Here is a 23,751-nt window from a genome sequence, read left to right as displayed (position 1 = left end):
TGTGTGTGTGTGTGTGTGTGTGTGTGTGTGTGTGTGTGTGTGTGTGTAGGCATCTATTTGGTTGTTACCTCTGATGTTGGGAGCTGGAATTTTCAGCTGCCACACTGAGACGCTCTGAAATCATCAGTTACCAAAGAGTTAAAAACTGATATATAGTAGAAAAAAGTAAACAAAGAAGCAGCAAGTCTACTGCAGAGATGCAATGCTGTTTGCCCAGAAAATGGGACAAAAGGGTATGTGGAGAACTCCCGTCTCCAGGAACAAGCCTAAGGAAGGAAAGGAAATGCTAATGAGGGAAAAACTGATGCACAGTGAAATGATCACTGTTAGTTCTCCGTTTACCATCGGTATTTATTATTCCTTTGTAAGAATGCACCAGAGGAAAGTGTAGTATACTTTAGCAGAGATTGTACTGGATGGAGACAAAGGCAAAGAGCTGAGATTTTTCCCCCCATGAGGATCCTTTTGTTCCAGCAGAGGGTGGTCTTGTCAAGGTCAAGTTTGAGTACGGCAGGTGGAGCAGTGTGTGGAGTGGGATCAAGGCTGAATGCCCAGGGAGATGGTATTCTTCTCTCTCAAACCAGGAGAGAGTGGTCCTTCCAGGGCAGGGCAGGGCAGGGCATAACGGATTTATTGACGTTGCTGTTGTCCCAGCAGTTAGAATATACAGGCATTAATTCCCTACACTGCCTGGGGGAGTGTATTGGACTGACATTGGCCAATTGGACTCTGTTTCTGATGTTGAATGGATTTTTACTATATTAATTTAATTTCTACTATGGACTTAATTCATTTATGTATTTAATTTGGGGGAGGGGGGATGTATTTTCTTGCTTCAGAGTTGCTGAGAGGGAATAAACAAAGTGAGGCCCAAGAAGCAGAATGAGGGTATGAAGGGAGGATACTACCTGGGGAGTGAGACCAGAGGGTGCAGAGGTGTGACACAGAAACACACCCACTTATACCAGAGAGAGAGACACACACACACACTGCAACATCTACAAATGCTAATGTGAGCTCAGGGAAATGAGAGACAGAGAAAGGTGAGTCCTGTTCTGAAACCCAGGCCAGCCGGTTTAGTGGGCTGGCATGTCACTTAGTGGATCAATGAGGGTCAGGAGAGAGAATAAACATCAGCATCATGAGCTTACAAGTCCTCACTGACGCTGATGGAATTGGAGACACTTTCAGTGATGGGTAATCCTGCTCTAAAATAAAGCTGTTGTAACTGATTCTCCCACACCTCTCTCACTTTATACATTTTTGTTCCAATGGCCCCACCTATAACGGCATCTGACCTGGATGTCAGGGGACATGGCTTCATAGTTGGTAGGTGTGTGGCAACAAGCTGAGCTGCACCATACTCCGTGAGTCCCATTGTTTTCAATGGGACTACCAGTGAAATAAGGTGCTATCCAACATGCAATAAAACTGCTGGAATGATCAGGGCTGGTAGGGAGACAGGCATAGCTAAGTGAACCACCGCACCGCGCTGCAGAGGCCAAACACAATGGATCTCATTAACCTGGTAACAGGAGCAGCACTGGGCACAAATTCATGCGGCAGGAGAGGCTGACAATACCCAGCATGGGGTGTTAACAATGTTCAGGCAGACCCTCTAGTGACCAGCACCCCAGCAGCATGAGACCAGCAGCCCTGTCTTGCTGGCCTCAATCATTAGACTCTAAGCTTCTTCGAAGCCATGGGAGAGGAAGGTAACTGTTTTGTTTCCTGGGGGTGGGGGATGGGCGAGCTCTGTCTCACTCTCTCCTCCTTCTCAGTCATGTCCTCCCCTTGATACTCCCTAAGATGCCACCCTGTGGCAAACCATCCTTTTGAATGAGCAAGGCTGGGCATAGCTTCCTGCAGATCTGCTGGGTAACACTTCTCTGGCTGAGCACTCTGCCTCCACAGCATCCCCAAGCCCCGTGGACAGGCATTCTGAACACAATTGCCCATGTCCTTTGCGGGCTTTGGGAAGAGAGGAAGGAAGCAGAATTATCTTTGCTTTCCACACAGAGAGAGTTGATTAATCCCATGGTAGGTTCTGCGAAGTGATTTCATGACTGTCACGGCTGCCACCCAACAAGACAAATTCTTCTGCCCCACCAGAGCTCCTTTGGACTAGCTGATGGACACTGACCCTGTCACTGCTCTCTCTGTCTCCCCTCCCCTTATCGCATTTCACCCGCTCCAGTACAGCTGGGGAAATGTGCTCCATGGCTTGCCAGCTTTCAGATGCTGGCTGCCATCTTAATGGAAACAATCCTCTTTTCTCCTTCCCCTAGCATGTTCCCTCTCTCCTGGCCCTAGACACCAGTCTAAATTTTCCAAGGGGCATCCTTTTTCTCCTTATTGAGAAGCACACACATCCTGTTGAACAGAATATTTGACTGCACAAGTGTTTGACTTGGAGTCTCTCCTGTGTCCTGTTGCCTGGAATCGTCCCTTGCCCTGTTGCAGGGGATTCTCATTCTTACTTACAAGAGCCCACCCATTCTGTTCCTGTTGTACATTAGATTTCTATACATAATCCCCCCTTCTCAGTGACATGGAGGTGATGTTAAGGAACGGGCTGGGTTTCCATTGCTCCGGAGAGATACTCTGGTGAAGCTTTGGATAGAGGAAAGAAATTCTGCATTTATAATTTGATGTGTGTGTGTGTGTGTGTGTGTGTGTGAGTGAGAGAGAGAGAGAGAGAGAGAGAGAGAGAGAACAGAGCCGCATGTTGGATCCATTTCCCATAGCATTGTTTGTCCTGAACGCTTTCCCTCACCTCTCAGGCAGACAAATGCATTTTGTTCCATGTCACTGAGAAGACTCTCCAATGGGGACATCCTGGCTGCTTTGAACACTTGGAAAAAATAGGGTCTAAATCTTTCTAGCTAGTCTCAGTAGATGAAGCACAGAGGGCCAGGGCATGGTGCTGGTTAGCGAGGTCATGAATTTCTTTAATAGGGTTTGCTCAGCTGAGGATAAGGGATTTCTTCCCCTTAGTGGTAAGGACGGGGGACCTTTAGTCAAACAGCAGGAGGAATGGCAGAACTAGTCTCAACTGGCCAGATCTCCTCCACGGGATGCTTCTCTGATCACCCAACTCTCCCAACCCCACCAGAGAGGGCAGGACACAAGGGGTCGGGTGAGGGAAAGGTCTCATTTCTTTCTGGTGTCTGGTTTAATGCCGTAAGACTGGACAGTAAATAAAAAAGCACTTGGTTCCTTGAGAGTAAGTTAACCTAAAACAAATCTAGCTCTAGACGTCCAGCCATTCCCATCTCCTTTAGTGGCTCTTGGGTGGTGAAGAAATCTACAGGAAAAAGGCTAGGCAATACTGGCAGGAGGAAGAGAGGTGGGAAATATCTGTCCTAAACTGAGTGACAACTTCTGTCTTGTGAAAAACTCTCTCTATAGCCCTCCCAGCTGGAACTGTCTCCACATTTAATTCACTCACCTGCCACACTGTTAGAGCAAGGGCATCAAACCCATTCTTGAAGAGGGCCAAAGTCCATTTTTAATTATAATCCATGGGCCAGAGTATAAATTTAGGACTCCATACCCACCTAAATCCACAGCAAATCCCCCATTCACGGCAATGGCAGGTTTACACAAAGGTGAAGCAGATGATTTGGCCCTTATACGGATCTTTTAGTTACTAACATTTTTCACTTGCTCAGTACTTAATGGAGTCAGCATCATTCAAATGGGAACATTCTCCCCATTCTTTCTGCCTTTTCCTTGTCTTCCTTTCCCATTCTCCTTTCTCTGTGTCTCCTCTGTTTCTCCCACTGCATTTCCTTTCCTGCAGTAACTCCCAATTCCCAACATTCCCAGGGGATTCAACTCTCACATTCTTCCCTGTTCCGTTCTCTTAAAATGATCAGCAATGAGAGGTAATGCTGACATTTTAAAGTGTCATCATTAGGCTCTAGAATGAACACTCCAAGCTGCTTAATGGAGTGAGGGCGTTCGCACCTCTGAGTGACCATTTCAGGCTGACTGCAGACTCCGGAAGATGACATTGCATTAATTACACTAGGGTCCCATTTGGAAGGTTTTTTTTTTTTTTTACAAACATTGGGGCTAGAAGCTTGCTTTCTAAAAAAATGAAAGCTGAGATCCTGCAGAACCTGAATACACTATGAAGGCTTCACCAATAGATCAACTGGGCCAGGTGTCTAACACCACAACCCATAGCTGGGAACCACCTTCTGACGCTCAGAAAGCCTTTGCTCTTAACTTCTTGCTAAAGGCAGCTCCAAGCTTTATTCCAGGAGTGGATATAGGGGGTTCTACAGCATTCTAGAGGGGTCTTTAATCTGTTATTTGGGAGCTACAGAAAATCTGGAACTTCTGCTTCCTTTGAGGGGGTACAGATGGCTCTTGGGGTGGGAGGTGGGAAGGGCTTCTCACTTTGGGAAGTCACTTGGGACATTGGAGATGGAGTGTTGGAGGCAGGAGTAGGGTGGATGGGGGGGGGAGAGTTATTGTTCTGTCTGAATGAAGCTAGTTTCTAGTTGCAATCAGAGGGATGTGCTCCCCCATCTTTTCTCTCCGCCCCCCCCCCCACTGAGAGGCACTTCACCTTCATGTCCTGGCTGAAGCAAAGCACTGAACAGTGAATACAACATACCTGATAACTGCTGCACTGAAGGCTGGTCATGTGTGCTTAGCAACTGTGCCTGAATGGTTTCTACTACCCTCTTGAAGCGACGGCTTGGACCTGCAGGGGAGAAAAGATGCAAACAGCGGTGAGAGAGCAGGAGCCGAATACCCCCATAAGGCACAGGGCATAACACAGGGGGAGGAAGAACAAGCATCTTCCCTTCAATCTCCACCCCTCCCCCATTATCAGACTGATAGTGTGTCTGGTGTGTGACTGAAGAGCTACTGAACGACCACCACTTTAGAGCTATGACGTGAAGGACTCCATGGAAGAGTCTAGCTTAGATGCTCCTTTCCCATCCTAGTATCTGAAATGCCCTGGGGGCTGGTTTTCTAAATGTGAGGTTCATTTTCTCTTTTTAATCTCCTCCCTCAGATGGTTCCCCTGCCCTCCAGAATCAGGATTCTCAGTGGGAACTACAGCAATTCCCTCCTCCAAAGGTTCCTATTGCCAGATCCATTCAAAATCTATTCTAATGGGGGTTGATTGGACACTGGCAATAATTGTATCCATCCTACCAATGCCAAGCCCATCTGTAACCTAGTGGTGCACAACAGCCTAAACCTATTTGCACAGCCCACTTCTCCAGAAGGTCTAGTCCCCCTGCCCCTTCTCCCAAAGATTTAAAATCAGAAATGACTCCTCCTTCAGACTTGACAGCCCGTCTGTGGGGAGCAAGTGTGTGTCAAAAGGAGGGGAAGGTGACACGAGCCATTCCTAGAGCGGAGGGGAGGCTCTGGTATTGGTGCACAGCCTGGATTTGTGCAGCCACTATCGAGATGGCTCACTTTGATACAGGACCTGTTTGGGGAGGGAATTTACTCACAGCCTTTGGGGAAGGGGCAAAGGTCCGACTGTGGAAGGAGGAGGAGAGGACCCAGAAGAGAATCCAGGTTAGTTCTGCAGTTCTGAGCCAGACTGGCCTGCCTCTCTCACAGTGTGCCTGGCGGCCAGCTAAGACAGCAGAGTGGCTTCCCTGTTGCTTATGTTCTGGGTAAGGGCAAAAGCCCTGTGGGTGGCCGCACAGCGCCTTGCTCAGAGACACACCTTATACTGAAACAATAAGGCAGGACAGCTGGAGCATTTCAAGTCCAACGCATTGAGCAGCAGCGACTCTAGCACACCTGTCTGTCTGACCACGACAGCATCTGCTTCGACGGTAGTTGCTCCCATTGACCTTCCCTTTCTCTCCCAGCATGCCCATCACCGCCCAAACCACAGGATGTCTAAACTGTCATTCCTCTTTCCTACACCCTCCTCTCCCAAGTTCTCCCTCTCTTCCTGAGTTCTAGGCTTTCATCTTCTCTGCTCCCATGTCTGCCCTCATGCTCCGGCCTCCCCACTGGCAGGGTGAATGCTACCCTGCCCGCAGGCTGCAGCCACTGCGTGGTTACCTGATAAGAGCGTGAAAGTGACTGAGTAGATCCCATTCTCCTTCTGTGCCTCGCCCCCTTCTGTGTATGTTATGTCCACCTGGAACTTCACTGGCTTCTGGAAGACAGCGGGACCCCCCGTGGACTTGTACTCTGCACGGAAACTTGTCTGTGAGATGACGCTGTGACTGAGGCTGGGAATCTGAAACAGGGTGGCAGTAGGGGATGATATGGTCAGAGGGCAAAAGTTCTATTTAAGAAGATCTCTCTTTCTTTCTTTCTCTCGCTTGGCCTTCCCAGCCATTGGAGAGAGAAAGCTTTGCTGCCTATGGGCTCAATCTTGCAATGAGCTGTGCCCTCTTGTAAAATCAGTGGGAGTTGAGGCGCTCAGCACCTCACAGGAATGCATAGCACTTTGCGGATCAAGCCAGGTTTAAAGCGTGCATACTGGTGAAGTACCTGACATACTTAGAAACTCCCCCTGCTGTACAACTGAGCATAGTGTGTCCTTTGACATCTCCCAAGCATCAGTTCCAGTAGATCCTCACAGCTCAGTGAGAAATGATATCAGGTGGGGGTAGAAAATTCAAAGCAGGATACCAAAGAGAGCCCAGGAAAAGGGATACTCGATAGCTGACCTGGATAGATAAACAGGACCAGAACCTGGGATCTCTACAGGGACTGTTTACCTGTGAAGAGCCTAACTACCCCCCGCCTCCTATTAGTAAGAAACAGACCTTTGAGTGATCTCTAGGGTACTCCTATGATCTTCACACTTGGGGCCAGAGTTTCAAAACTGTTCCGGGCAAGGTTTTCAGGTGCCCAGCATTGACAGTCAGGGCCAGAATTCCAAATAGGCTCGGCACTCAACATGCTATAAATCTTAGCAAGCTGGCCACTTATCGGGGTGCCTAACTAGGAACGGTGTTCTTCTGAAAATCTGGCCCTAGGGATTAATTTAGCAGGTTGCTGCATTATCTTTAATTAGGAAGCTAGCTGTGAGAGAGAGAGCAGCTGGGGTATTCACAGTGACTACTGGGCACTAAAAGCCAATATACCAGTCCCATATGTGGAGCTGAATTCATGGACTTCATGTAGGGGAGAGGCATAGTTTAAATAAATGTGTGGTCATTTACAGTGGGTGATGCTCACTATTATGTTATACCCCATGCTTACAGGTCTGTGCTGTGTGCAAAACAGGTCAGGGGTCTTGACTGCTCTATGGAATGGAATTCATTACAGCAGGTATATTATAGAGATCGAAAATTAGTGCCTTTCTGCAGAAAAACAATGTCATATAGCAAAATATATAAAATAAACTAAGCCCTACTCCCATCTCAAATTAAAAAAAATGTACCTAACTCCCTTAGAACAAAAAAATCTCTCAAATCAATTTCACTCTCATTTATATTTTCTTCATTTGTACTTATGGGTGGGAGAGAAGAGGGTCTCTGTGTCTGGGAGGAAGGGATGCCCTCTCCCCCACTAATCCCAAAATCCCAGGTGTGGAGACTTTAAGGTGCAGACAGTCAGCATCTCCAACCACAGATATTTCAGCCCTAGGAGAAAATGAGCCTTCTATGTCTGCCAAGTACAGGGGAGATTTAAAATTAAGACTAGAAAGTCTGATGTGAGACAGATTTCCCTCTCCTGGTGCAAGGGATGGAGGGAGCATCCTGAGGATCACTGTGGGACCCAGAAGGAGAAGGGAAAAATAATGTGCCATAAATCTAATGGAATAGTCGATTAAGGGAATTGACTTTCTAGGCACTGCAGCAGCACTTTAAGCTCTGACTGCATTTAAACCCCAAGCATCGGCAGGTCCATGGAAGACTTTCATTTTAGCACTTTGCAGGTCCCCTTGGGAAATTTGGTACCTCATTAGGCCAGGTTCAAGTGGGAAACAGATGAGCAAAGAATGTGCTGCAGAAATGAACACACTGGGGAGGAATTCCAGGACGTGGGGGCCCTGTCCAAGAATATGTGGACTTAGGATGTCCTTGGAATTGAATAGTGAGATGAGTCTATAGCACGGGCCAGATTGACTTACCGAAAGGAAAGCGTGCACAATGTCAGCCTTGATGGAGCTTAGTGGTTTATCTTTAATGACCACAAAGATCTGTTCTTCTTTCTCCAGGTTGATAAAGTTACCAAACCAGGATTTTTTGGCAAGCCTGACATGAAGAAAAAAGAAAGAAGGAGTAGATTTAGAACAGAAAAAGCATTTCTTAGACACCTGGCATTTGGACAAACATGCATACGACACAAGGATGATGGGCTGTCATCACACTGTGATGCTGCTACAATGGGTGATGTGATGTAACTCAATCAGACACTAGACTGTGGACCATGTGGTTTTACTACAGCAGCACAGTGTGATCAGCAATGGAAAGCCAGGAGCCGCTGTCGCAGTTCTAACCAAATACACTAATCAATACAACATTTTATACAGTGCACATAAAATCTGCGTACAGATCTCAGAGATCCCCTGCAAGGCTCTTCCTGTGTCTTCTGGCATCATGGTGGGTGCTGGTGACACTGATACTCTGGAGATTTTGGAGGTCATTCCAGGTCAGTTTCAGCCCACTTGAGGTTTTCTAGAAGTTGTGAAGCTCCTGACCTGAAAATCTCCTCCTGGGGTCACAATATTTATTACACCCACATTGCTCTGGGTGTCTCACTCACCCTCTAAGCTGCCATGTCAGTAGGTGAAATTCAACCCTGTGCAGAGGGCTAGCACAAGGCCTATCACCTGGATCGATCGGTCTTCAGCTGTCGTTAAGACTGCACCGATCACAACACATCCGCCATTCTTCTCGCATTCTTGCCTTTCTTCTCCACGTTCGTCCGAAACGTTTAACAATGTCATCTTCCCATCTTCTTGGAGGCCGACCAGGTGGTCTTTTCTGTTCTCGCGGGTACCACTCAGTAATGATTGCCGTCCACCTATTGTCCGTGAACCGTGCTACGTGGCCCGCCCATTGTATCTTATTATATCATTAAACACAAGGCTTATATATTACTTAAATCTCACTTAGGGAATCTAAGGAATGCATGGCCCTTGTGCTGGCCTTCTGCCCAGGGTGAATTTTACCAAGTATCAAGGGGGAGATATCAAAGTACACAAACCACCATTCTTGGTTTTAACAGGCAGTGGCCAATACCTGCTGTTTCCTCAAGCACTGAATGCTGATTCCACCATAAATGAAATTACTTTGTTATTTTCATACTGACAGCATCATCAAATGTGTATTTCCACTCAGGAGGTTTCACTAGCACCGCTTCATCAACATTCACTAGTAAAGTAAAAGGACTACAGCAGAAATGCAGGGTCATTTATATCAATGGGAGGTTAGCCAGGGCTTGAGAGTAGTAGGTGGACCCTATAGAAAATGTGGTGGAGGGGGAAGATTGCTTCAGTCATGTGACACAACCATAGAATTGTTGGGTCAAATTAATCACAGAGGAAACTGCATTGGAATCAGTCAAGTTACACCAGGGATGGATTGTCTATAGAGGTTAGAGATTAAAAGACCTGCTAGGCCACCGAGTCCATCTTCCTGCCAATACAGGATTATTCCCTGCAGAATATTTTATAGTGACCATGTCAAGTCTGGTTTGCAGTGTGCCAAGCAATGGACTTCCACAACTTCTCTTGGGAGAATGCTCCACAACATAACAGGAGAAGAGTTTCTCTAACCTTAAGCCTTTCTGGTAAAGAGCCATCTGGAGACGGGATTAATACAGCTCAGCAATAGGCATCTGAATAAAGATCTGCTTCTCTGGGTAAACAGAACTGGCTAGATCTAGGCTCCCTGGGGCCAGACTTGCGTTAAGGAGGGAGAGGAACACACTGGAAAACTCATTTGGAGTCTTGACATCTGGGATGGAGAACAAAGTCTTGAAATCAACTGGACTCAGCCCTTACTACTGGATTGCTCCATGCATCACAGCACTGTCATTTTATTGCCCATTTAATCCACACAGAGGAAAGATCAGAACTGGAAGACAGCTCAGTGTTAATCAGCTTCTGTTTCCATCTACCCCAGGTGACCAAAAGCAGAGTGCAAAAGGATTCACTTGCAGTTTGGTAAATCGCCCTCCTCAGTAAAAGTGGGTTGGAAAACCATAACTCCCTAAAATATTCATAGGCAGCTGTAACTAAGTCAGTGAGCCAAAGATTACCACAGAGAGCAGTAAAGAGAAAGGGCCTCTCATTTAAATGGGTCGTTACAAAGCTAGGGTTAGAGTATGAAAGGAAATTACATACTAATGAGCTCATGTGCCTCACAATGACAGAACAACTCTGTAGGCCCCCCGGAAAGCTGGGGCAACCACTCCCTGCATGTCAAGGGCCTTTTGCTCATTAGCTGTTTGCACCTGGTGATCCATTTAAACTGTCTGGTTGTCCTAGGCTTGTATCCATCACTTCTGGGGTGGGCCAAGGTGTAAATATTTAAATGCGGCTCTTCTGTGTAAAATAATCATTAAAAAAAAATCACCTTGTGTGTCCCTATATTTACTGGTCTCTCAATGACTACAGGTAAAAAGGGCTCCGTTTATAGATACAATAACGAGTTTTTTTTGCCATTAACCCTGCAAACTCAGCCTGAGATCTCAGGGTCCAGCTGAGTTCTTTCCTTCTCATGAATTATCACCAGGAATAAAGGCTTTGCACTAGGCAAGTTTAAGACCTCAATGACGCCGCCGACACTTTCCTGCCTGTAACTGATTGGAATTCAGTAAACAAATTTGTTGGTGATGCACAAGATGGAATAGACTCCAGCTGATTCCCTCGTCGCTGTGTTGGCTCTGCAGAGCTCACAGGATCAGAAAACAGTACAACTGACTTCTCTCTGCCAACTCAGCAGATCTGACTCTGCAAATAACCACGGAACAGACCTGCCAAGTAAAAAGCTGCCATTTGTACTTCAGCATTTTTCAGAGTAGAACTGCACTTTAAGGTCTGAAATCCAACTGAAGCTCCTAAGAGTCAAGGGCACTCAGCACCTTGAAGGAGATGCTTAGCATCTCCCAGAATCAGGCCCGAAATCTGGCATTGGGAGTCCAGCTTCCCCTTCCTCCCTGCAGCACAAAAGGGATTGGGACTAATAATCCTCTCACCTCTCTGCCAGTCTCCTTCTCAAAGTGGGGCTTGGGGTAGAGGGACTCTTCTGGGGAAGCACTTGAGATCTTCAGTTGCAGAGTAAAACCAACCAAATGGATGCCCACATGTGAAAACTGAGCCTTGTACTTTTGTTGCTTTAAGAGCAGTAGAAGTTTGAAATGGAAAAGACCTAACATCCCAGGGTCATTTTCTAGTCCATCCCCTAGCCTGACTGCAGGGTTATTTCTCCAGGTTACAGTATTTTTTCCAGTGCTTTGTCCATTCTCATGTTAAATAACAAGGGCTGAGGCTTTCACCTCTTCCCTCATTGTTTATAGTTCGCTTCTCTCCCTGGTCTCTCAGTAACAAACCCACCAAACTCTCCCTCTCAGCTCTCTTGCGATGGACCCACATGCTATAGACCCTTTCACTATTTCTTTCTTCTAAAACCTATCAGGAGCTGTTTGACCAGCAAGTGGTGAGAGGCCCAGTTCCCCCACTGCAGTTGGTCTTCAGAGCCCTCACGTACTCGGAAAGCCCTCTCTAGGTGATGGGAGGGGCCATGGTTTAGACGCTGTGCGTGGTGGGCACCGTTTCAGAGGGCGATAACGCTTTTTTTAACTGAAACACAGACTTGGCAATCCTGGGAGAAGCGTGACGTGTGTGGTCTACTGCCTCGTCCTCTGATATGTTCAGAAGAGGGCACATGGAGAGCTCCTACTAGTCTCCAGAGCAGGACTATCCCCTTCCTTCCAAGCACATTTAAAATGACAAATGGTGCTGTTCACCTCCCAAAGGCACACTTCCCTCCTGGCTTCCCCCTTGCTCTGTGGCCAAAACAGGCTATTACTTCCCCTTACTCCCCTGCACAAGTGTCTGAGTCTAGGGGCTTGTCTACACTACCGTGCAGGGTTGATCTAAGATACACAACTTCAGCTACGTGAATAGTGTAGCTGAAGTCAACATACTTAGAGCTACTTACCGCGGTGTCTTCACTGCGGTAAGTTGACAGCTGACGCTCCCCCGTCAACTCTGCTTGCACTTCTCGTTCTGGCGGAGTACCGGAGTCGACGGGAGAGCGCTCAGCGGTCGATTTATCGCGTCTAAACTAGACACAATAAATCGACCCCCCGCTGGATCGATCACTGCCCGCCGATCCGGCGGGTAGTGTAGACAAGCCCTAAGTCACAATCTTGCCCTAAATACACAAGACAGACCAAGGGTGGGAGGAGGAGAATATGATTATCCCCACCGTACAGATGGAGGTACTGAAGCATAAAAGGATTAAGTGAGTTGTCCAAGGTCACACAGGGCATCTGTGGAAGAGTAGGGAATTGAACCCACTTCTCTCAAGACCCAACCCCATCAGTACGTATGTCCAGTTCAAATTGTTCCTTCTATGGTGCCTTAATCAGTCTACCCTGGTTTATACTGAATTCTATCTGCCCTCATGTTGCCCAATTTCATAGCTCTGAATTTCTATAGGTCCTTCTGGAGATGTGTAGGTGAGCAGTAAAGACATTCTCTTTGTAAGGAAGAGCTAGAAGTCAATTAGCTGTTATTGGCAGCCATGGATGAGAAAGGAAGGTGTGTTTCAGGGGACAGTGAGAAAGGAGGGGATGTCACTGGAGGACAGAACAATATATATCCTGTTTGGAATAGTCTGGTACGATGTAACAGATATTGATAAACTTTCCATTGCTTTTTTTGAATAATCATATAAAATTTAATAGAGAATTCTATCCTTGCTGGTTAAGAAAGAAAGAAAGAATCTCATTCTCTGTTAAAAAGCGATAGATTTCTACAGTAATTTGTCTAGAACCCTATTGGCAAGCTCCTTATTTGGGCCCTGATTCAGCAAGACACTTAAGCACAAGCACTACTTTAGGCATATGATTAGCTCCATTGATACCAATGGCATTACTCACATGCTGAAGGTTACATGCGTGCTTAAGTGCCTTGCTGAATTGGGGCTCTGGGGATTGGTCCTGCTTTGAGCAGGGGGTTGGACTAGATGACCTCCTGAGGTCCCTTCCAACCCTGATATTCTATGATTCTATGAACACACCAGCTGAGGATATATCCCTTTAGGGTTCATTGCTAATAAATTAACTAGGACTTCTCCATAAGAGAAAAACAAGCATTACCTAGACATGTCATGGTATATTAGCCAATCATGGGGATTGTTGAATGAATGAGAGTCATTAAAAGATGCCATAACAGAGAAAGGAAACACATGTTTATCACTCAGCACATGAGGTCAATAGAGTTCTTGATGAAGATGTCTGTTTTCTTATGGGGAAAACAAAAACAAAACCCAAAATATGTGGAAGTGGGCACCGAGAAACAAGACATCTATGGTTAAAATAAAATCTAGTTCATTATTTTTTTACGAGTTTTATTATGTTTCCTGCAGGGTGCAACCCAATTGAACTCATTAATTCAGCAATTATACAGAAAAGGGAGAGAGGGCCTTAGGACTTGACTTGCATCCAAACTGCCTCAAATGACAGACTCTACCTTATCACACCGGCTCTTAAAGGGACAGTGTGAAATAGAGATGGCAGGAGAAAGAAAGAAAGAAAGATTTCACTCACAGACTTTTTCAGCTTTAATACCCTTAAGACCATTTGACATGAGTGTTTCATTTATTTCTTCAGTGTGAACCTGTTCTCTTTATGAAGTTTCCCTAAGTCCCCCCTAGCAGTAAACATCCCATGCTTTAAATACACAACTTGTTCTATTTTTCCTCTTGGACCTCTCCCTCTCTCTTCACTCCTCATTCCCCGTACCGCCACCCTCCCGCCCCCGACCATTCCCCACCCACCCTGCTGGTGCAGCTTTGGAAATGGATTGCCCAGCTTTCACAATACGATGCCCTGGCACTAGTAAAAGTGTTAAGGCAATGCCACCAGCTCCAATTAGAGATCTTTGGACCTCAAATCATCATGAATATTTCACGCACAGAGGGCTAAATCGCCTCGGTTGGCAGGGAAATTCTATGGGCATAGGGTGCACAAACACAAACTGTGAAAATAAAAAGGACTAATTTGGCATCTGTTACCCATATTAGGAAGTGTTTGGAGCACTGCTCTTTGGCAGGGTCTTCCAAGCACACCATGCCGTGATGCACATTTGTGCAATGAAATTGTTTAATTGTGCACTGATTTTGAGGAACATGCATGGTGAATATTAAATATCCCCTGCAGCTCCTGGTGCTGCTATCGGGAACTAACACTGCATTCACTATCACAGGCAGTGATGTGTCCGAATTGCTCCAGGAATTACTCTTCACACCCTATCCCTGGGAGACAAACTCTGCTATACTAAGTGGAAGTCCTGTGACTGCACTGCTAGGGCCAATTACAAGACCTTCCTCCCAGAGAATGATTTGCTGGAGAAACACAGGAAGAGAGAGAGCAGGATGGTGTTTCAACGCTGGTAAGCTCCGCACTCCAAAGAAAGTGAGGAGCCTCAGCCACACCTGTTGACTTGCATTGACTTCACTGGGCATTGGATTGTGCCCATGGACCCCAGTGGAAGAGCCCTTTCACATATCTAGACCATTTGCTAGAGCCTTTCAGGACCAGGAATGGACTGTGTTCCTATCACACCATTAGCACAGGAAGGAAACCATAAAGTGGTGAGATAAGTAGCGTCATAGTGAATTACTTACTCTGGGGAAGATTCCGGGGTTAAATTGGACATCTCCTCTGGTGTAGGTACTGTATGCACGCACACACATAAAGAGGGAGCAAGAAAAAGGAAATGGTAAAGAAATAGACCTTCCTCTTTCTCCTTCTATATCAATGAAATAATCCTTGCACCATACCCCCTTGTTTTCCCCCCATCCTTACATCTCCTAAAAACCACAAGCCAGTCCTGATGTCTAAACATTGGTCCCGTGTTCCTAGATCACCGTGACTACTCTATTCTAAAATATTGATGCTTTCAGGGCCTGACCGAAAGCCCATTGAAGTCAATGGAAAGTCTCCCATTGGCTTCAACATGCTTTGGATCAGGCCCTTAGACTGAGCATATCATTGTGGTGTGTCTGAATCACTTTCTACTCTTTTTTCTTATTTAATAAATAAATGAGAATCAGTGGTTAACATTCATACTTTGCACAGTGCCTTTCATCTAAAGAATCCCCATAGCCACTGAAAATACACAGGGAATCCCTGCAGATTCTTCAAAGTGCAAATGAGATGTTGGAATGCTGTTACATCAGTCCAGCTGTGTTCGCACCTTGCACAGAATCCAATGGGCTCCAGTTCGCAGAATAGGGTGATGCTTGAGCCAAAAATAAAACTAGCCGATCAACTTTTCCCCTGAGAAGGATCCCTGCATCACCGTCACAATTCTCAGTCCTTCCGTGGCCATCTCAGATACAGAGTCTCTGATAATCAGGGCATATGTTCTAGACCAGGGATCGGCAAACTTTCAGAAGTGGTGTGCCGAGTCTTCATTTATTCACTCTAATTTAAGGTTTCATGTGCCAGTAATACATTTTAACATTTTTAGAAGGTCTCTTTCTATAAGTCTATAATATATAACTAAACTATTGTTGTATGTAAAGTAAATAAGGTTTTTTAAATGTTTTAGAAGCTTCATTTAAAATTAAATTAAAATGCAGAGTCCCCCGAACCGGTGGCCAGGACCCAGGCAGTGTGAGTGCCACTGAAAATCAGCTTGCGTGCCGCCTTCGGCACACGTGCCATAGGTTGCCTACCCCTGTTCTAGATCTTCCATTAGCACGTTAGATATTCTCCTTTCCCCACAGAACAGACCCCAATACCTTGAGTGTAAAACCATAAGGAATTGGTTTGATTCTGACAGCCTTTGGGGTTATGTATGTGACTTCAGGTGCCCTTTGCCAAAGAGGAAAAAGCTACCCGAATCTTGAAGCAAATAACTTTGTCCATCTTAGAATTCCAGGGTCTGTAAAAACTGTAATATCCCAAACAGACCTGATAGTACTGATTACATTAAGGGATAGTTTACACCAATTACACTCAGGAGAAAAAGAAAAGAAATAATTAAACAGGATTATAAAAACAAGCTACACTGTAGAAGGACAATCTCATTCTATTCCCACCAATTGACCATCTCTGCTTGGGAAAGGGCCAGGCCTGGAATAGCAGGAGTGCTGCGGAGCAAGACTAAAGGTGGGTAGGCTCAGGAGTGAAGTAGCAGGAGATGCTGCAAGGTCATGATTGAGGTGCACTGGCAGAGCTGCCAGGGGGCTGCAGGATGGGGATAGCAGGTGGTGCTGTGTGGGGATTCAGGATTGGAATAGCAAGAGAGGCTGCAGCCCAGGATTGAGGTGCAGCAGCAGAGCTGTGCTGTGAAAGTTACCACAGAGCCTGTTCACGCTTGTCTTGGCCTTGCATTAACTCCCTCACTCTTACCAACACTGATAGTCACTTCTCCGCAAATGAGATTTTCTGAGTCAATCTGAGTTGCCAGTTTATTGCTGAATACTCACCCCAATTCGGACATCCGCATTCATCTGGAGAACGGACTCACCTTGCAATTTCCGGCGATGGAATCGAGGAGACCCCAGGAAGCTGTTCTTGATTGAGTTGAGCCGTGTCCTCCAGGGCATTCCTCCAATGCTGGGGCTGGATGGTGGCGTTGGGTTGGGTGTGCCTGCTGGGCTCTCCTTTGGCGTATGGACGGGTGTCCCCTTGGGGGTAGGGAGGGGACTTCCCCTTGGAGAGGGGTGAGGGGTGACCTGTATGATGGGGATAGATTTGGTGCTTGGGTCAGTACTAGAAGGGAGTAATCTAACAGGAGACATAGGGTTGGCCTGCACGGTAGGAATGGCCAGCTGGGGGCTAAAGCCGGCAGTGGGTGGGCGGCCTTGAGCATTCTGCACAGGGGGATTCTGGGAAGAGGGGGTGTTGGCATTGGTGGCAGGGAGCGGATTGGATTTGGTAGACTGGAGCGGTTTTTCGGCCAATTTGTTCTTGGATGGCAAAGTCTGCGTCTTTGGGTTGGACTGAAGTGCTGGCTTTGGTTGGAGAACATGTCCAGGCCTGGAGGCGTTCCTACAAGCATCAGGGTCCAAGGAGACTTGGGGTCGGGGGGAGAAAGGGAGGTCAGGAGTCTGAGGGGGTATGAAAAACTTTCTGATAGGCTACAAGACAGACACAGAGTGTCCATGCACATCGAGAACAGTGAGACACGCACACAGCGGGCGAGCAGAGAAAGGAAAGTCAGAATAAACCCATTTGAGTCACAAAGATGCATCATGTCACAAGGAGACACGAGAGATGGAGGTGAAGGGGAGGGCGGGTGGGAGGGTTTGCAAAGAAACAAGAACAAAAAACAAACAAACAAAAAACAAAAAACAAAAAGACATGCAGTTAGCTGGGAACGCAGCATAATCAACAGCAGCAGCAGTGGCGGCGGCAGCAGCAAGAACAACAGTGTCATAACAGGCTTTATCATATTAACCAACCATGTGTCAGCAAAGGAAAACCACAGAGAGAAAAGGAACACAAAGGAAGAAGGGGAAAAAAAATTCAAAATAACTGAGGGGGAAAAAAGAGAGAGACGCCACCCCCCCGGCATTGTTCGGATTGCCCCACGATGAAAAAAGCACAATGCTGACGGGAGGTGAGGAAGGGGTAATAAGAGCCATTCAAGCCACACAGAAACTGACAAGCGCCTAAGCTGGGCTTGCTTTTTTCAGCTCAAAGTGCCCCGACCAAACACAGCAGAGAGATGCAATTCAAAATAAGTGTGTGGTGCACGTGGGGTGGTGGGAAAGGCACACCGGTTACTGCACACACCATTCAGAGCCCCCACTCCCTCTCCTCCCCTAACTCTACAAAACTCACACATAGGCTCCATTCACCCATGGGGGAAAGAAAGAGAAGAGGGAGAGCAGTACCATTTCATCCACCTTCCTCCCCTGGCCTTCCAGAGTGACATCACCCACTCAGCATTAGCTGGGACATTCCTGAACACAAAACACCAGGGGTATCCCTGAACCCTGGGTCAGTTTGGGGTTTGATTTGCAAACAGATCGCTATACAGAGAATCCCTGAGGGTCCCAGCAGGGCTACATGACAGGGAAAGAAGGAGATTTCCCAATCAGCATTGAAAAGACAGAGTCTGATGACACCCTGATTCTGCTGTTCAGAAATTCACTGCTCAATATTTGTTACAAAGTCCCAGTGTCACATTCTCTGGATGATGGAAGTGATTATGTAGATTAAGGGAAAAAACAACTACTCATAATGCACCATTGAGAGAGAAGAACAAGGGGATAGGACTTTTTTTGTTGTTGTTAAAAGAAAAAACCTTCATGCGTTAGTTACAGGGGCTGCCTGGGAAAGTTCAGTTCAGATGAGTTCAGTTAACCGTATAATACACACATTCAGGGAGTAAAATCCTTTTAAAGGGATATTGGCAGGATAAAAACCACATTTTAAAAACAAAATGAATTACCCTACATATTGGTAATAACTAAGGCTGTCAAGCGATTAAAAATATTAATCACAATTAATTGTGTGATTAAAAAAATTAATCGCGATTAATCGCGCTGTTAAACAATAATAGAATACCATTTATTTAAATCTTTTTCAATGTTTTCTACATTTTCAAATATATTGATTTCAATTACAACACAGAATACAAAGTGCACAGTGCTCACTTTATATTTATTTTTATTACAAATATTTGTACTGTAAAAAACAAAAGAAATAGTATTTTTCAATTCACCTCATACAAGTACTGTAGTGCAATCTCTTTATCATGAAAGTTGAACTTACAAATGTAGAATTATGTAAAAAAAAAATAACTGCATTCAAAAATAAAACAATCTAAAAGTTTAGAGCCTACAAGTCCACTCAGTCCTACTTCTTGTTCAGCTGATCGCTGAGACAAACAAGTTTGTTTACATTAGCAGGAGATAATGCTGCCCGCTTCTTGTTTACAATGTTACCTGAAAGTGAGAACAGGCGTTTGCATGGCACTGTTGTAGTTGGCATTGCAAGATATTTACGTGCCAGATGCACTAAAGAGTCATATGTCCCTTCATGCTTCCACCACTTTTCCAGAGGACATGCTTCCATGCTGATGATGGGTTTTGCTCGATAATGATCCAAAGCAGTATGGATTGACGCATATTCATTTTCATCATCTGAGTCAGATGCCACCAGCTGAAGGTTGATTTTCTTTTTTGGTGGTTCGGTTTTTGTAATTTCTGCTTCAGAGTGTTGCTCTTTTAAGACTTCTGAAAGCATCCTCCACACCTTGTCCATCTCAGATTTTGGAAGGCACTTCAGATTCTTAAACCTTGGGGCAAGTGCTGTAGCTATCTTTAGAAATCTCACATTGGTACCTTCTTTGCGTTTTGTCAAATCTGCAGTGAAAGTGTTCTTAAAATGAACAACATGTGCTAGGTCATCAGCTGAGACTGCTATAACATGAAATATATGTCAGAATGCGGGTAAAACAGAGCAGGAGACATACAATTCTCCCCCAAGGAGTTCAGTCACAAATTTAATTAACGGATTATTTTTTTAACAAGTGTCATCAGCATGGAAGCATGGCCTCTGGAATGGTGGCCGAAGCATGAAGGGGCATACGAATGTTTAGCGTATCTGGCACATAAATACCTTGCAATGCCAGCTACAAAAGTGCCATGCGAATGCCTGTTCTCACTGTCAAGTGACATTGTAAATAAGAAGCAGGCAGCATTATCTCCTGTAAATGTAAACAAACTTGTTTCTTTTAGCGATTGGCTGAACGAGAAGTAGGACTGCGTGGACTTGTAGGCTCTAAAGTTTTACATTGTTTTATTTTTGAGTGAAGTTATGTAACAAAAAAAAATAATCTACATTTGTAAGTTGCAATTTCATGATGAAAAGATCGCACTACAGTACTTGTATGACGTGAATTGAAAAATACTTTTTTCTTTTGTTTATCATTTTTACAGTGCAAATATTTGTAATAAAACAATAATATAAAGTGAGCACTGTACACTTAGTATTTTGTGTTGTAATTGAAATCAATATATTTGAAAATGTAGAAAAACAACCAAAAACAATCAATTGGTATTCTATTGTTTAACAGTGCAATTAAAACTGTGATTAATCTCAATTAATTTTTTTAATTGCGATTAATTTTTTTGAGTTAATCACGAGTTAACTGTGCTTAATCGACAGCCCTAGTAATAACATCCTAGATTACAAGCACCATTTATGCTCTTAGTTTATTCTTGGCCCTGCACTCAGCTTGCTCATTTGTGGCCATAACAAATATATTTTATTATATTCATTATTTAGACTGCTGTAGCCTCTAAAGGCTCTAATCCAGCCCCATTGTGCTAGGCACTGTACATACATATGATGTAAAAGCAATTGCAACCCCAAATCATAGAAAGGAAACCAGACTGGTTCTCAAGTACTAGCACCAGGCTGCGACATTTAAAAATGCAGGGGAATGTTTAAAGCCAAACAGATAAAACTGCTTGCATTGAGGGTCTGATTCAAAGCCCTCTGAATTCAAGGGGAGGTTTGACTTCAATGGACATTGGATAAGACTCTGAAAATTAAAGGAAAACCAATACATTAAAATATTTCTATTAATATTAGGTTTTGTAAAACGCTTTAAAATTAAGACAGCTTGTCTCTTTTGGTGAATTCCAAATCACCATTAGGAATGGAAGGTCAAAGAGATGAATAATGTGGCTAATTCATGCTGGTCACTACCAGGAAGAGATCATTCTCCGTTTATAATTAATTCCAATGGAAACAGGTTTAAAAGTAATAATTACAAGCATTCCCCTGCAATTTTTACAGCTCATGTAATCAGTGTATGACAGCACGAGAATCAAACTTACAAGAAATAAAGCCATTCTGCATCCTGTTAAACCACTGAAAAACCTGGAGTAATACCATTAACTTCAATAGATTTACACCAGTTTAACCAAGAGCCTAATTTGGTCCACTAAGTTGACTGGTGTCTTCTCATTGCTACAGTTCAGAGAGGTGCAACAAAGTAAACCAAGGTCCTAATCTTGGGAGATTCAAGCACTTTCAACTGCCATTGAATTCGGCACGGTGCAGTATTGTGCCCAAGCAGTGTAAATAGTGAAAAACATTTGATTTTGAAAATAGTTTCCCTTTCCATAACCTAAGGTGCATAAGTAAGGACACTTTTTTTAAACTATATGATTTTTAACCCAACAGTGTCCCTTCAAGACCAAAATCTGACCACCTTAAAATGGTTATGGTCTTCTGAGAATGCCACCTGGCTGCTAAATAGCTTTTAAAAAACATTTAATCAATTGCTCCCAAGTCATCATTTTAAAGAATAGTCACTGTGGACCAGACCTGCAACCCTTATTCATGTGAGGAGTTCTTACTCACCCAAGTAGTCCCACTGACATCAATGCAATTGCTCCTATGAGACAGGATTACTCACATGACTAGGGTTTGCAGAACTGGATGCTATTTTTGTGCGTTTCTCCACTTATTCTGCAGCAGTTGTTAATATTATTCTCAGAATTCTGGCCAGTCCTGCTGACATCAGCGAGGCCAGTGCACAGAATAGGAACCTTCTGAAATGGAACCTTGTTGGTTCCTGGTGTGTTAAAGACATGGGAGGGTGGGGGAACAAAATCAAATGTCTGCCAGTTACAAAACAGGAGAAAAATTGATGGGAAAAGGTTTTGGAAATTAGATGCTTTTAAGAAAATAGTTGAAACAATGGAGAGGTTGGAAAGTCTGCAAAGCTAGAAACCTGTACTTGACAATGTCCCTTTAAGAATATGAATTACACCTGACTGTTTAGGGGAAATAGCAATCTGAAATGCTTCTTGGAGTCATCTCCACATGTCCTGAGGTACTTACACAGGTGGGAGTGCACTCACCATCTCATGGAAACAGCTGCTGGGAATGGGGCTTAGGAAGAGCTGTGAGGTTCCCTGAAACATTCTGGGACAGACGTTGACATAGCCCCATGAGCTTTTCAGTGAGGACCTAGCACTCTGCTGCAGCTCGAGGTGTGGGGCTGCATTGACAAAGCTTTCCTTGCCAGATGCTGTGCCTGGAAATCCTCATCCCCACCCCAAGAGAGGCTGCCCACCACAGTGAGGCCTCTGTGCACTAGTACGTGCACCCTCTGACTGTAATAGCTATGTGGGAGGTTTACTGTATATTGCAGGGGGCTGGGGTAGGATGTGAGTCCCCCCAGCCATCCCACATCCCTTTTCCACTATGCATGCATAGATCTCCAGGCCCAAGCTGGCTCCCAGGCTGGTGGTGATGGTGTCATAGAGGGAGCTGACTTCCACTGCTTTCCTCCCTACCCCAGATACAAAAAGAGAAGACCCATGTGAGGAGGGGACAGTCTGTGCATTGATCGTGGGGAATGATTCCCTGATGTTGTACTCAATCCTTAGGTAGGTGAGCTGCCACTGAAATGAAAGGGACCTTTGCCTCAGTAGGGACTGGCTAAATACTTAGTAAAGACCTCAGGGTTTGGCTCGTTGACAGGAGACAGAAATGAGTACGCTGTTTCCTCAGAGACCCCAGTCTCGTGATGTGCCAATTTCTTATTTCTCTTCAAATCCATATAATTCCCCCCCCCCCCGAAGCCCTGTCCTCACTACAGCACCAAACGAGGGTGCTTACTACCATATTCAGTAACATCCCCATTCTAGCTAGACCCATGTCAGTCAAGCACAGTTCTGTACTAAGCAGAACCAAAGTGACATGGTATGGTGCTTCACTGTGACTTTGTTACAAGCAGCCGTATTAGCTGAAGGTGTGCTATAGACAACCCAACGGGGTGTTATGTGTCCTAGCCGTGTTTGGTCCTAAAGGTGGTTATGAGGCTGACGATGGACAGGGCCATAGAGAGACATCTCGGGTAGCACAGGAAACATGTAGGGTAAGAGATGCTGCACATTAATTTCTAATCAATATCTCCCCAATTCAAGCAAATTTACAACCAACCAAGGAAAAATAAAACACTCCACAAATAACCACAGCTCTACAGGCATAGAAGCCAAAAAGCACTGAGCTTGTCTGAGGGAATGGTACCCACAGATCCTGAAGTAATGCCACTTACCCTTGGACTGCTGAGGGGGCTGGTGGAGAGACCAGATGAAGCTCCGCTGATCGACCGAGACCTGAGTGAACACAACAGGGAGAGATGGCCCTCAGAAACCCTGGGCAAGGAACATCCACTGAACACAGCCACCGCATGCACAGGCATGAGGTGAGGAGCAGCAGGGAGGCTTTCAATAGGAAAAGCACATGGCTCTTCCTTACCCTCTCACTACATGACAAACCTTTCAATTCTCCCAGCCTCTAAGAAATTATGTTCATGCAGAGAGGACCTTGTGACCCCAGAGGTGCTCTGTGAGTGGAGCTGTGCAATGCCACCCATTTCGGGGTCATGAGTATTTGCGCATGGACAGATATTGCTTCCTGACAGTGTACACTAAAGAGATCACAGCAAAAGCCATTATCATAAGCCCAGTACTGGTGGTGAGAATTACTCTCTGCATAGTTCCACTTGCTGTGCCAGAGGTAATAAACCCCAGAGATATGGAAAACCACTATCTGTGTAACTCACAAGAG

At 45.2% G+C, this 23,751-nt stretch overlaps 1 protein-coding gene across 1 annotated transcript in view; it reads right to left on the bottom strand.

The window, feature by feature from the left end:
• Positions 1–23,751, bottom strand: part of BRSK2 (BR serine/threonine kinase 2) — a 453,700-nt gene that overhangs the window by 15,466 nt on the left and 414,483 nt on the right. Inside the window, exons 13-18 of the mRNA XM_026653919.1 lie at positions 23,237–23,297; positions 16,673–16,880; positions 14,820–14,868; positions 8,087–8,210; positions 6,058–6,238; positions 4,631–4,720 (exon numbers count right to left, since the gene is read on the bottom strand). Coding sequence (XP_026509704.1) covers positions 4,631–4,720; positions 6,058–6,238; positions 8,087–8,210; positions 14,820–14,868; positions 16,673–16,880; positions 23,237–23,297 — 713 coding nt within the window. The remainder of the gene's footprint in view (positions 1–4,630; positions 4,721–6,057; positions 6,239–8,086; positions 8,211–14,819; positions 14,869–16,672; positions 16,881–23,236; positions 23,298–23,751) is intronic.

This window comes from Terrapene carolina, unplaced genomic scaffold (assembly GCF_002925995.2).
Source record: "Terrapene carolina triunguis isolate 2854851 unplaced genomic scaffold, T_m_triunguis-2.0 Scaffold171, whole genome shotgun sequence".
Classification (NCBI taxonomy): domain Eukaryota; kingdom Metazoa; phylum Chordata; order Testudines; family Emydidae; genus Terrapene; species Terrapene triunguis.
The sequence above is the reverse complement of the archived record's forward strand: the minus strand, read 5'-3'. Positions and strand labels throughout refer to the sequence as shown.